This window comes from Sceloporus undulatus, chromosome 6 (assembly GCF_019175285.1).
Source record: "Sceloporus undulatus isolate JIND9_A2432 ecotype Alabama chromosome 6, SceUnd_v1.1, whole genome shotgun sequence".
Taxonomy (NCBI): Eukaryota; Metazoa; Chordata; class Lepidosauria; order Squamata; family Phrynosomatidae; genus Sceloporus; species Sceloporus undulatus.
The window spans coordinates 85,098,564-85,113,353 of record NC_056527.1 but is presented as its reverse complement, the minus strand read 5'-3'; the positions used below and the strand labels follow the sequence as shown (position 1 = coordinate 85,113,353).

At 42.0% G+C, this 14,790-nt stretch overlaps 2 protein-coding genes across 2 annotated transcripts in view; both read right to left on the bottom strand.

Annotated features, from left to right (window-relative positions):
• The window catches only part of METTL16 (methyltransferase 16, N6-methyladenosine), a 13,135-nt gene extending 12,564 nt beyond the window's left edge, over positions 1 to 571 (bottom strand). The window contains exon 1 of the mRNA XM_042476994.1: positions 331 to 571. Coding sequence (XP_042332928.1) covers positions 331 to 458 — 128 coding nt within the window. The 5' untranslated portion in view covers positions 459 to 571. The remainder of the gene's footprint in view (positions 1 to 330) is intronic.
• Positions 572 to 5,175: 4,604 nt separating this feature from the next.
• Positions 5,176 to 12,518, bottom strand: LOC121934611. The gene is made up of 3 exons (XM_042475240.1): positions 12,443 to 12,518; positions 9,264 to 9,489; positions 5,176 to 7,936 (listed from the first exon to the last, which is right to left on the bottom strand). The coding sequence occupies exon 3, from the start codon at positions 7,017 to 7,019 to the stop codon at positions 5,685 to 5,687; it is 1,335 nt and encodes a 444-aa protein (XP_042331174.1). The 5' UTR covers positions 7,020 to 7,936; positions 9,264 to 9,489; positions 12,443 to 12,518; the 3' UTR covers positions 5,176 to 5,684.
• Positions 12,519 to 14,790: the final 2,272 nt, after the last annotated feature.

The window sequence follows — 14,790 nt, the reverse complement described above, 5'->3', positions numbered from 1 at the left end:
GGATTCTGGGAGTTGAAGTCCAAAGTCTGTGCCCTTTAAGAGCTTCTGAACTTCATCTCCCAGAAGCCTCAGCCATGTTGCCCAATAGCCTGGGATTCTGGGAGTTGAAGTCCAAAGTCTGTGCCCTTTAAGAGCTTCTGAACTTCATCTCCCAGAAGCCTCAGCCATGTTGCCCAATAGCCTGGGATTCTGGGAGCTGAAGTCCAAAACAACATCCATCTATATGACCGAGTTTTGGGGGGGAGACCACTGTGAGCATCTTTGAGACTCCCAAGCTCTCTCTCCATATTGATCTCTATTTAAGTAGCTTTAGGCGTCTGCTGGCTTTACCTGACTCTCCCCGAGAGGCTTAGCTGCACGTGCTGCTTGAATTCTGGGTACTTGGAGGCCAGGTAGGCGAAGTCGGGGGGCTTGTCCTTGTAGCGGTTCCGGGCGTGCATGGACTTGTTGAGAGCCATGTCCCTGAAGGGGAAGAAGCACCTCCGTCCTGAAAAGGAAAGGAAAAGCACAGCATCAGCCCTTGAGGGCTCCAAGGGAAAGGGACAGGCTGCAACCCCCGAACTTCCGGTCCCAGGCGTCTCTATGATCCTCCTCCACGCAGAGAGGACGAAACACCGGAAGTTATGGATTTGTTTCTTCACGGCTGGTGGTGCCGCTCTGCCCTTTCAGACTCTATGGTTTAAGGCCCAGTGGTTTCTCCCCTCAAACTGTGCTCTTTTAAGGGAATTTTTTTGGACTTCAGCTCCCAGAATCCCAGGCTATTGACCAACATGGCTGAGGCTTCTGGGAACTGAAGTCCAAAAGCTCCCAAAGGGGACAGTTTGGGGACCACTGGAATTCTAAGTGAGTCAGGCTTAGAGCGTTGAAGGCCTTTCTCGCTCCTCTCAGGGTGACCAGACACCCTCATAACCTCAAAGGAGGGCGAGGCACCGCAAAATGGAGGACATTCCGGGGGAAATGGGGGACGTTACCAAATACAGTAAAAGCGAAACACAGTACACTCCTGGATTTGATTATTCACGGAGGTTATTAATATGTCCTCTCTAGGAATATCTAGGTCCTCCAGTGCAACTCTGTGGTCCACTTTAGCCAAAAGTTGCACTGAAGGACCTAGAGATTCCTAGAGAGAACACGTCACTAGGCCTTTGTAGCTTCCCCAGCACAACTCTATGGTCCATGTCTGGCAGAGGTTGACCACAGAGTTGTACTGGAGGACCTAGAGATTCCTAGAGAGGACACTGCTAGGCATTTGTAGCTCAACTCTATGGTCAATGTTGGCAGATGTTAACCACAGAGTTGCACTGGAGGACCTAGAGATTCCTAGAGGGGTGTTCTCTCAGGTACAAACCTAGTGTTTTTGTTATTTGTGGTTTTTCCACATTCACAGGGGTCTTGTGCCCCTAACTCCAGTGAATGTGGAGGGATGAGTGTATTATTTTATTTTTAATAATAATACCTTTATAATCTTTTATATACAATAAGAACCTTGTATATTCTTTTCCATCTCCTTCTTCTTCTACTACAATATGCTTCTTTTCTATTCTTCTTTCCACTTTTTACTTCCCAGTCTTTGATCTTTCCATGGCCATGTCTCCTAGTCTTCATTAATCTCATATCAAATGCAGTGTTTGGGTAAATCTTGATTGATAAATCATTCAAAAACAAACAAACATCTATTTAATTCAGGAAAATAACTACATCTAAAAGAATTCATAATACAGTACTCCCAAACATATTTAAGTTTGCTTCTTGTCCTCTTTACTCTTGGCTAACTCCCATCTAATTCTTAACTGACATTATGTTCCCAGTTTCTGATCTCTTACATACATACATACATACATACAATTTATTACATTATCTTTATCACTATACATAATATTTATACAAATACCTCATGATAGGTTGCCACTCTCTCCATATCCAGTGATTGAAACACACTACTATAAATGTAAATACAAGCTTCTTAGTCATGCTCAGAACAGAGGACATTTTGTCATTCCTCCTAAAGTGAAATCTTTTAGCAGTGGTTGAAGTGTTGGATTAGGATTCTGGCAGACTGGGGGCTGAATGCCTGTTTGGCCATGGAAACCCACTGGGTGACCTTGGGCAAGTCCCACTTTCTCAGCTTTAGAGTAAGGAATGAGAAATCCCTTCTCGACAACCCCAGTGGTAGGTTCACCTTAGGATCCCAATAATTTACATGTTAATCTGTGTATTGTTTTGTTGTCGAATGGCAAGGTGTTTATATGTCTATTTAATTAATGTGTGTCCATTGTCTGCTGGGAAACCACCTCACCCTGGGTGGTTTTCATTTGCATTTGCTGGGTCTTGATTTGGATGTTTTTCTGGACTGATAGAAGAAACCCTGATAGTTAAGGGTTTCTTCTTTCAATGGGTTTACAGGTTTCAATGGCATCCCTGTGCCTTCTGACCTGATAGTTGTTGGCATGGTCCAGAATTTCAGTCTTTTCAAACAGCATTTTATGCCCAGGATGGTTTCTCAAGTGTTCTGCTACTGCTGATTTTTCTGGTTGACCCAGCCTGCAGTGTCTCATGTTCCTTAACTTGTGTTTGAACACTGTGTTTGATGGTCCCTATGCAGACTTGTCCGCAGCTGCAGGGTATGCGGAAAACTCCTGCGGCCGTGAGAAGGTCTCTCCTGGCCTTCACTGAACGTAGCATTTGCTGGGTGTTCTTGGTCGGTTTATAGATTGTTTGGAGATTGTGTTTCCTCACCAGTTTCCATATTCTGTCTGTTATTAAGAAAGAAGGGAAGTTGCAATCCAAAAAACAGAAGCGCATCTTGTTTGGTGGGAAGAGTATCTCATTCGGTGGGAAATCAGTCGGGAAGAATGATGAGTCCTTTAATCTGTCCAGCCTGAATTCTGGCTTAATCCCAGCAATGACTACAGCCAAAATCCTGCACCGAATACATGTCGGTGTATTGCGTAACATCATCACTGTACTTATGTCTCTCTGGGTGACTCCCCAAAAACTCACCTTGTAAAGCAGTGCAACAGATCTCACATGGCCACCTCTATGTTTGCTGGAGATCAAAGGGATGAGTGGAAAGACATCCATCTATTTTCATGTAGCTGGACACACTGTGACAGGCATCTGCAGAAACCTCCAGGGCTCCTTGTGAGCTCTCTGTAGATGATGTCCTTACAGCATACTGAGCTGCAGGAAGATAGCTGGACAGATACCCATTCATCCCCCTGCTCTCCAACAACACAGAAATGACCCTGCTGCTGTGTAGGAGGCTGTGCTTGTGATAAGCACAGATGTTTTATTGGAGCACTGGGTTTCAGTAGTTGTGTGGTTGGGATACAATTTTAACTTATGCAAAGTCATGAAAAGGATCTGAAAAACCTAAAAAGCATTAGATCCTGTCTGATCTTGGAAGCTTATCAGGGTCCACACTGGCTAGTACTTGGATGGGAGACCACTACAGAATGCCAGGTGCTGTAGGGTATATTTCAGAAGAAGGAAAAGGCACAATCACCTCTGAGGATTTCTTGCTTAAGCAAACACTATGAAATTCCTAGGGTTGCCATAAATCAACAGGCAATGTGAATAACATGCACGCACACACACACACACACGTCTTACTAACATAATTGGAATTCCAAATGGGTGGGAGGCAACATGTATGTACTAAAGCACTACTTCTCACATAGCATTTTTATTATAAAATGCGGGGTAATGGGGAATCCCAAAAGCTTGGACTTGCAGGGCACTAAGAAGGCTATTCAGAGTTGAAATGTGCTTGCACTCGGTTTAATTAGCAGGAGAATGAGGACAGGAACAGGCAGAACCTTTCCTTTCCCAGTCATCTCAAGCAAAAACAAGCTGCTGCAAGCCCTTCTACCTTGTGTGCTCTTCCTCAGTGTTGACTTTTGACATCTTGACCTCAGATTGATGCTGTTTGACCACATGTGTCCTGGCTTTCATCTATAAAAACGTTGAAGGGTATACATTGACATGTCATCACTGTGATGCCATCTCCCCGTTTCAACCAACAAGGTAGAAAGGATGAAATTTCCCCTTCCACTGAGACTGAGCTATGGCTTAGGTTGAGGAAGAGTATGATGGAGATCTAAGGAGCTTGCTGGTGGAGCATCAGTCTCTGCCAACATACTTAAACAAGCTGACGGTTCTCCTCTGTTTCTCCTCCAGGTGTACAACAGCATCAGGCTTGGGGTTCTGGGTGCTGTAACATTCCCCAGCTATTGATGGGCTTGGAGGTATCTCTGAGATTGCCCTAACTCTTCTTGTATACCTAGGAGTCCCCTTGCAGCTAATCAGTGGCCAGGGAGCTGGCACTGCATTTGGGATCCCTCAGGTGCTGTTGTGGATCTGGGGGAAACAGACTTGCAGAAGGTGGTCCTGATGACCTCCTTCCTCTGGGTCTTCCCAATACGTATGCTGGTGTAATCAGGATTTACACCTATGTGTATCAACAACAAGATCCTAAATGTAGGCCTTTTCTGCACAGGCCAAATTAAATGGCTTGCTGCCACCCTCTCAGCAAGGAGTCCAAATGATGCAGGGCTGAATCTTTGAGTCTGGTGCAAACAATTCAGAGAACATACAAACCATTCAGTGCCAAAGCTGGGGTATAACACTATTAAAGTAGATTTTAAAAAGTCACCAGTCACTCTGGAGCCCTCTATTTTGGTGCCAGGCAACTGTTTGCATGTGCATCCCGTTGTACCATTGGGTACATCCACTGGATTACATAGATTAAGAAATTTATGGGAGAAAAGATTAACAATGTCTATGAGTCATGATGACCATCTCACAATGTTTGTATCTGAGGCAGTGTATATAAGAGATGTCAGTTTTTGTACTTTTCATCCTCACATGCGAGGACCCCACTGTGGAAGAACATGAAGAACTCTGTGCAGTATTCTCTCAATAGTTACCCTTTGAGAAGACTTTGGAGAATTCTTCTATGTTGAATTGAGACATATTTTTTTCTGCACAAAACCCACACTTCCCCCCCCCCCCCCTGGAAATAGTGTTTTCTGTGCAAAACAGGCAATCTCACATACAGAAAATACTATCTGGGGAATGTAAGAAACATATTCAAAAGTTTATAAAAGACATGTCAAAAACGATGTTTTAATTATTTGCTTATTTATTTTATAATATGAAGATAAAAAAATACATTAATACACACACATATACAAAACACATTAAAAAGGCTGCTATTCTTTCTAAAGGAATGGAAGAGGTAATAACATTTCTAGGAAATAAATGGGGAAAGATAGCGATACTGGATTTTATTTTAAAAGGTTTTATTTTTTGTTTTATTTTTAGGAGATAGCTTTGGGGAACTGCATCAAGGATAGAAGAGGGGAAGAAATGTAAAGGATTAGAATAATATGATTAAATATAAATTTAAACATAGGATTAAATACAAGATATCTTCGATCTATCAAAATGTCCTACCCCTTCCTTACCTATCTATCCTCCCTCCTCCCTTCCTTTCCCACCTTATCCCCTCTCTTACATTCCCTTTCACACATTACCATACTATAAACATTCCTATTTGTTGGGGTAATTCTATCTTTTCTCTTCTAATTTTAATTTCCCTACAACCTTCTAGCCCCTCTACTTGTCTTGCGGATCTGGGCCCAGGCCTGTTTCATGGCACACCGCATTCTTTTCAAGTGTTTTCAAGACCTCACCGTTGTATTGCGATCATGTTCAGAGCACTCAGTCTGAACTTCTGTCTTAGAAGGCTCATGTGTGGCAGCACCACACCATGGTAAGCAAATGGTTTGATGAAGCAGGGAGCTTACTCTATGGCCCCTTGGACGCAGCTGAGTTGCACTGTTCTTTTTCCTATGGGAACCCTTGGTGGTGCTCTTCTTTCCGGCTCCAAGATTTTGTGCTCTTTCTGAACTCTTTCCTGGAATGACAGGGGAGTCCTGCAATGGGGGGTCACCAGAGATCTCCATAAAGTCTATTTCTTGGTGGAATCGGGGCCGTCTGCCATATAGCAAGGGGGGCTCCTTTTTCTTTAGTTTTGTTTCGGCGAGCTCCCTTTGAGATAAACAGGGGGGACTGTGGATCTGAACATTCACTAGAATAGGCTGTCTCATCCTCCCAGGTGATCCATGAAAGGCTGTGAGCTCCTGAGCACCTGGGTTCCCAGTTTTTCCACCACACAAATGAGACACAAAACACTCTGACCTCAGCTCCTGATGGCCCATCTCCAAATTTTGCATCTCACTGGGAAAGAGAACTTTTCCCATTTGCTCCACCACACGTGTGAGTGCAAGAAGTGACTTCTTCAGCTTCTGGCAGGGCTGAACTTTGGGAGAACCCTTGAAGCCTGGATGATGCTTCCTGCCCACTGGGACATGCTGGGATTGGTGGTGATCAGAGGTCCCAGGGCACTCCTCTTGGTCCCTTGCCTTGTTGGTAAAAGCCCCTTGAGCCAGGAAGAAGGCATCCTGGACTTTGGTCTCCACTGGAGAAGGTTGTGCCATCCATTTGTCTGGGTTACAAGGGGCCTTGGGGTCCATGTCATATAGGATGCTCCCCCCTGTGTACCTGCTGTATCGTTCTAGTGGGTGATTCTTCACTTCATTCTCCTGCCCCGCCTCCACCAGTCCCCATTCCTGTGCATGGCCCTTCTTCACTTTGTGGAGGAAGTGCAGGTACAGATGCAGCTCCTCATTGCGCTTGATAACCCATGGGTAGACACACAGCATAGGAGCCCGCAGCGAAAGAGGATAACCAAGTCTGCAGCTGCCGTGTGAGTGGTACAGCTTCTGGCAGGGCTGAGCTACGGGAGAACCCTTGAAGCCTGGATGATGTTTCCTGCCCACAGGGACATGCTGGGATTGGTGGTGAACACCAGAGGTCCTAGGGCACTCCTCTTGGTCCCTTACCTTGTTGGTAAAATCCCATTGGGCCTGGAAGAAGGGATCCTGCACTTTGATTCTCATTGGAGAAGGTTGTGCCATCCATCTGTCCAGGTTACTATGAGCCTTGGGGTCCATGTCATATAGGACACTCCCCCTGCACACCTGCTGTATCGTTCTGGTGGTGGGTGCTTCTTCACTTCATTCTCCTCCACCTCCTCCACCAGTCTCCATTCCTGGGCATGGCCCTTCTTCAGTTCGATAATCCATGGATAGATACGTAGTGAAGGACCTTGCAGTGAAAGAGGGTGAGGGCAACCAGGTCTGCAGCTGCTGTGTGAGTGGTACATGGAGTACTCCATCCTTAGCACCCCACCAAACGTCTCCAGACTTTGCATAGTATGCAGCTGTAGGTCTTTCACCATTTGATTCAGACTTATTGAGGAGATGAAGGATTGTTCCAGATGTTGGAAGGAAAGAATGCCAGGAGGCTTCTGCATGCCAGCAGGTGGCTCTACCATGCTTCCTGTTTGAATGTCCCCTTGCAGTGGCTGCAGCACCAGAGAGTAAGGAACTTGTCCACTGGGAAGGGGAGCTCCTGGTGTCTCTGCCATCCTCTGCTTTGCCCTTTGGTGTGTCTAGGATGGCAATTCTCCTACTAGGACCAATTATGGGAACAGGCTGGGGGACCACCTCTGCCCCAGCTAGTGCTGCTAATTCCTGAGAGAAGACTTTCCCTTGCTGTGCCCCACTTTCCTTCCCAGAGGATATGTGAGGTTGATAATCAGTTGGATGATCCCTCGCCTCAGCAATGGCAGGTGATAAGGAGTGAGGAGAAGACATCCAGGTTGCGGGAAGAGATGGGGAATCAGTAGAAGTCACCTGGCTTTTAGCAGCTGACAGAGAATGAGCGATAGGCACTGAGGCTATGGATGGTGAGGTAGTTGTACCAGGTTCAGCTGTGGGTTTTGTCAGAGAAAAAGCAGAAGGCACCAGAGTTGTAAGAGATGATAGGGTGCGATCAGAAGGGCCCTTTGAACGAGTCCTGAGAGAACCTGAGGAGACAAGCGCACATATATTGGTTGATTCTTTAACCAGCAGGAGATGGCATACCTATACATGAAATGAAGAGAAGCAGCATGAAAATTATCAGAAGAAGCAAGGATTCTAAGAGCTCCATGGTCCAATCACTCCAAGCTTTGCTTCATAACATGACTTTCAGCAAAAGCAACTGACAGATTGCCAATGACTCCTAGAGCCACTCCTGCATCACAAAGCACTTAGATTGTTGCTTTGGAGAAGATTCCTTAAGCCCTGGCGCTGGAGCCACAACTAAACAAGTCTCTCCTTGTTATGCTTGAGAGGCTGGGGGTGACTTATGGGACACCCCTACCCAACCCTCCTTCTTGGTGAGCCCTTCCCTTCTCACGGCCACCTTCCCATTCAATGCTAAATGAGGTTGTGCCCCAGAGGGACCAATTCATAGGATTTTATGTCTAACTGAAGTACCCTGAGCCTACAAGGCCACAGGAAATGCATTTTTAAACTTTCTTTTGATTAATAATAAAACTATAAAGTATAATAAAACAAGAACCATTTGTTTCTTTGTCTATTCCAATTCATACCGTGCACAAGTTACACTCTCTCAGCCTCAGGGGAAGGAAACGGCAAACATCAGAATTAATATTAATTCTAATTATCATTATTATTATTATTTCATAAATACTTAATTAAAATTTATCTGTGGCCCTAAGAAGTTTAGCGTATTTTAATTTTGGTCCCTACCTATGGCCAAGTTGTGTAGGCCTGGTCTAAACAATTAAAGAACCCAGTTAGTGGAAATAGCCTTCCATATGTTTTTAAAAAATACATCGGCTTAAACTGCAAAGGATATTTTAGCACACATTTCAGGCAAATCTGAATCCTTCATATTAGGAACATTCAGGTTAGAAACCTTTCTCATTATAGACAACCTTTAAAGAGATGGACTGTGGAAAACCTGTTTTAATTACCCTGAAATGTCTTTATTATTATTATTAACCTTTATTTATAAAGCGCTGTAAGTTTACACTTTGTCTTTGTCCATGTGTTGATGCATCTGCTAAAAGGCCAGGCATTGGAATGTTTCTTCACCTTTAAACATGTCTGCAGAAGAAACTAGATTGGTTTGGGTATCATTCAGGAAATGGTGGGGAGAAGAACTTGTATTGACAGTGACAAATTCACCTGCCTGGATCTTAACTGTAAAGGAGGAGAGGGGTTAATTTAGAAGGCAATTTTTCAGCCACTTAAAATAGCAAGACACCGTTGAGAGCTTGTCAACACTCAGTATATCCCAGGACAGGGATTTGGGGACTGTGCTCGAAACCTATTTATACTTACTTCAGCATCTTCTCAGATGACTTCCAGGATCAAGACTGAAGTGGAAACTTCTGGTGTAAGTCAGGTGAAGACAAAACATTGCAGTGGCTGTTGACTGACTTAGTTCATATTTCTCTCATCACTCAGACATGCAATCCAACTAGACTGGGGCATTACAAATAAGCAGAGATGGAAGATGATCCTCCTTCTCCAGGATATGGCAGTTTGCAGCTCCTGTTCAAATTTGCTGTTGTAAGAATATGTTCTTTGATGAATATTTACTGTCCCTGGCTAATGCACCTGCCATATGTAACTGCATTGAACTCCTACACCTGAAGGTATATGAAATCACCAGTCTCTTGTATTTTGTACACTATCTGATCAGGTAGGGATATGCCAATGTGGCATGAGCCAGCATGGTGTATGGTTTGAGCGTTGAACTATGACTCTGGAGAACAATCCTGGCTCAGACATATAAACCCACTGGTGACCTTGGGCAAGTTACACTCTCAGCTTCTGAGGATGACAGTTGCAAACTTGCCAAGAAAACTCCATGATAGGTTCACCTCACCATAAGTCAAAAATGACTTGAAGGCACACAACAAATTACTGTTTGAGGCAGAGGGTATAACAACAGTAATAGCAATAGCAATGGCATGTACATTTCTATACCGCACAGTGTACTAAGCACTCTGTAAGCGGTTTACAATCTGTAAGCTCATTGCCCCCAACAAGCTGGATACTCATTTTACTGATCTATGAAAAGATAGAAGGCTGAGTCAACCTTAGAGCCCCTGGGATCAAACTCACAACCTTGTGACTGCAACACCAGCATTTAAAAACTTCACCACCTGGGCTCCCTAATATAATATCTGTACATACATTTGTACATACATTAGCATGCTGTTGGTGCTCAGTTAATACCCAGCATGACCTTAAATATGAGCAAACAACGCAATGCATGCTAATAGAGCATCCTGTGAATTATGGGAGAATCAAGCAGAAGATAATGATAATTTCACTTTGATACTTTCAACTGCATTCCTATACATCAGCCACACCAAAGAGCCTCTCCCAAGGTGCCTTCCCAATGTTATGCTACAACTCCTGTCACCTTCACTCTGTATGCACAGTTGTGAGGCCACTGTTGAGGAAGTGCGATGTACAAGATTATAGTCTAAGTAATTATTCCAACAGGCAATCCACCTCCTAAAATCCAGCACTAGTTCTTCTTTTCTCTGAATGGTAAATTACTCAGAACAGTTACTCAGGTAGAGAGAAAAGGCAGCCTCCTCTGTACTAGCAACTTCTGCTGCCTTTCTGTACTATGGGCAAGGAGCAGTCCAAAATCATAATGAATACACACAGCAAGAGATGTCATATGTGGGAGTTGTTTGTAAACAGGCAAATCTGATGTGCTTTTAACATTTTAATTCTTGTTAGCCACGTTCTCGAAGAAAGGTAGGATGGAATGCTTTAACATTGTCATATTTATTTTTAACACCTTTGTCTGATGTAGAAGCTAATGGAGCTTTGAAAGCTTGCATCGTCCATTCTGTAAATTTTGGTTGGCCAAATACAGGTATCACTGTTTTCTGGATTTTGGATGTTATTCTACTAATTTTTGTTTAACTTGCAATCAACTTGGCTTTGATTTACAATGACTCTATAAATAAGAGAACACTAAACAGTATAAATTAATCAAAGAGAATATTACTTGTGGGTTCAGAAATTGCTGTGATTAGTCTGTCCTCTAGTGATAAAAGAATGAATCTACACAAGGCATTTCCCTATGTATATATGTGTGTATTATGTGCCTTCAAGTTGCCTGTTGATTTATGACGACCCCATGAATTTCATAGGGTTTTTGTAGGCAAGGAATACTCAAATTAGTTTTGCCAGTCCCTTTATCTGAAATATAGCTATAGCACCTGCTATTCAATGGCTGTCTCCCATCCAATACTATCCATATGCCACTTATTAATTTGCAAAATGCGTCATTTCATAATCCAGAATGTGCTTTACAGTACTGCCCTTTACACAGATTTGCAGTAGATGCTATAATCACCTCCTTAAATTTGGATATCATTATTATTATTATTATTATTATTATTAATGGTATTTATACCCCGCCCTTCAGCCCTAAAGGCTATCAGAGCGGCTTACAATTATTATTTTTAATTAGACAGTTCCCTGCTCTCAGGCTTACAATCTAAAATGTTCAAATAGATGTATAAGGTGGGGGGGATGTGGACTGAAGACATAAAATTTACCTTGTGCAGTAATTTTAAAGAAACATGTACTGTATAAGATAATATTTGTTGTTGTGTGCCTTCAAGTCATTTCTGACTTATGGCAGCCCTAAGGTGTATCTTCCACGGGGTTTTCTTGTCAAGATTTGTTCAGAGGAGGTTTGCTCTTGCCTTCTCCTGAGGCTGAGCATATGTGACGTGCCCAAGGTAACCCAGATCCTGGTCTCCAGAGTCATAGTCTAACACTCAAAGCACTATGCCGCACTGGCTCACGATGATATACGGATGGTATTTAACTCCAAGTAAGTTGTTGAAAATGTTTCAAGGATGTTTCAAATCAGTATTGGGGATGCCAGGATAATGAGGGCTCCTTTTTCATAGATGGTGGGGTTGTAAATTACTGGTCCAAGATTTACATATACATTCATAAATAAACAAACTAATAAATAAAGGTCAATTTTGCAATGACAACAGAAATGTTTTTGCTGGGTATTATGGATAAAGAATTGGATAGTAAATATGGACTATTTATTTGATATTTGATAACAATGGCAAGAGCGCTGTTTCTTCAAACATGGTAAGGGGCCAAAGCATGGGTTCTTAAGGTTGATTAATTAGCTCAAATTGCCAAATTACCATGTGTCTTAAAAGCTAACTCAACTGAAGACTTTCTGAAAGATTGGAAACTGTTTATGAACCCTCTGAGCAACAAGAAATCTAACAATGTAATCATCTTTATGTTTTATTCAGTTTGTGTTTATTGTTTTAGTGATTTTGTATTGTTTAAACTTATGTTTGTGTTTAGTTCTATTTCTCTCTTTTCTTCTTCGTCTGAATGTGAAATATAGAATGTTTATTACTTTGGTTGTAAATTGAGACTACCTGTATTAAAATTAATAAATGACTTAGAATCACCTCTTTAAATCAGTGAAGAAAAAAGTAGCTTACCTTTGCATTGGAAAATAGAGTCCCACGTCCCTAAAATGCACACAATGCCAAATCTATCTATGTGACAAGAAAAAGAAGATAGAAGCCTTGGAAACTGTACAAATGATGTATTTTAAAATAAATAAATAAAATTATTTAAAAATAAATTAATAAAATAAAGTAAAAGAGTTAAGGGGTGAAAAGTGGACTTCCTATAGGGATATCTTAGGGGGAAAAATCAAGGAAGTGGAAAATTAAAGAGATCCAACAATTGGAAAAAGAAGGATTGAAAATGCAATGGTTAAGTTTATCAATGGAGAGAAAGAACTAAAGAAGACTTAAAGCAATTTCTGTATGTAGGAGATATGTCAGAATTTGAAAAATTATGTGCAGACAATAACTATCTAATTAGTAAAATGTATAAACTGCTGCTAAGATTTAACACCAAGAAGGAGCAAGTAAAACAATGTATGGGCCAAAACAGACTGGCAGTAAGTGCTGGCTTGGGGGCAGTCAGCGCATGCCTCCACGCCGTTGGGAAGCTGCACATGCTCACCGCACGTGCTGTGGCTTCACAGCATTCCATTTACACACTGTGCCACAGAAAAGTCGAAGTGCCATTAAGGGTGGCTTTTTTCCACCCCAAATAGGAGGTAGATTTTTCTGGTCCCAAATAGAAGCTGTCCGTATTGGGACTGCGGCAATCCTCCTCTCTCAGGGGTGGGTTATAATGTACAAATGAAACAATGCAAAGATAAATGGTCTAAAGGACTAAAATTTACATGTTATAGCCCAACATTGTGTGAAAAACACAGTAAAGTACTACATACTGCATTATATAATGATTGTTTACTTAGTATCTGCAGATGCCTAAAAACCATGGGACCTCAAGTCCTGTAGTTTTTAATGGTGGCACATGGCCACCTCACTGCAGCCATGTGCACACACCACCATTAGGGCCAATGGGGCTTGACATCTGCAGATGCTCAAATCAGCTGATGGCAAGCCTGCGGTTGGGGCAGGCAGGCTGTATTATAAACAATATACAACAGCAACAAATTTGGATATAATTTGGAGGGGTGGAGAAGTTATTGAAATATCACAATGCAGTACTAAGTGGAAAAAATCATACAGGCCCAAAGGGGAGGGGGAATACCTGTCTTTCAGACCTAAACAGCCTGACATTCTGATGGGGTCCAACTAATATTACATGAGATTCTATATTACACAGCAATATATAACAGAAACCAGTTCAGAACACAATCAGTAGAGAAGTTACTAGTCACAATGAACCCCGACACCAGGCTCCAAACACTTTCCTTCCAAACAAAGCCATGGGATACACTAGCCTTTCACATTCATAAATCCCTCTCCCATTCCAAAACTAAAATTTCCCCTTCATTTCTATGTCTTTTTCTTCTTTCCCAAACTCAGCTGTTATTTTGTTACAGAAAGTTTTCTCTTCCCCTACACTTTCTTACCTCTGAAAGTAAAGAGCTTGCCGTTTATGTCATATATTACTCTTTCCACAAATTCTAATAACCAAATTCATTAAAGAATATTTTATATTACAATATTAATTTGGGAAAGTCAGGTGAAAGTACTAGAAAAGGTTAGTGAATTAAAACTCAGGAAGTCAATCAGTTTTAATTCCAAGTGCTGCCAATTCTGAATTCATGACCCGCACAAAATGACTATAGAGTATCTCTACATATACTGTACTCGGAAGTAGGTGGTACCTTTCTTCCATTTCTGCAGTGTTTTCATATCTTTCACTCCACATCTAAAGAATTCTATGTCTTTCAGAATGGTATACAGTAGAAAGAGTACTGAAAAGCACATATATATGAGCAGAAAATAGAAACAATTTTAGTAGCACCATCTTGTAGCACATGGAGCTTGTCTCTGTTTTCTGCCATTCAAAAACTTGCACCTTTGTCTTGCTCACAAATACAATTGAGCCAAAAGAAATTGGATTTATGGATTTGCCTGGCATTGTGGTTCCCATTACTGATGCTCAATAATCGTTTCCCAACAGTATTTTTATGGGCTCCAATGAGAAGATTGCTCATTTTGTCTCTTTGGAGCAAGTGATGTGCAGGATATGGCCTCTTAAGTGCTGTCCTCACTACCAACAAAAAATAACCATCAACCATATAAATGGAAAAGACAAGTGAAGAGATTTAGTTTCTTAAAACTTGTTTAATATCCATATTTTTGTCTGTTGGGCAAAGCCAAAACAGTCTGGCCTAGTTTCAAGTTACAAATCCATACACATTTCCTCTTTCCTTTCAGTAAAATGAACAGTGTGGCAATAAAAATGTTTGGTTACCCAAGATAAAACCCATTTCAGCAATAGCTTTTTTAAA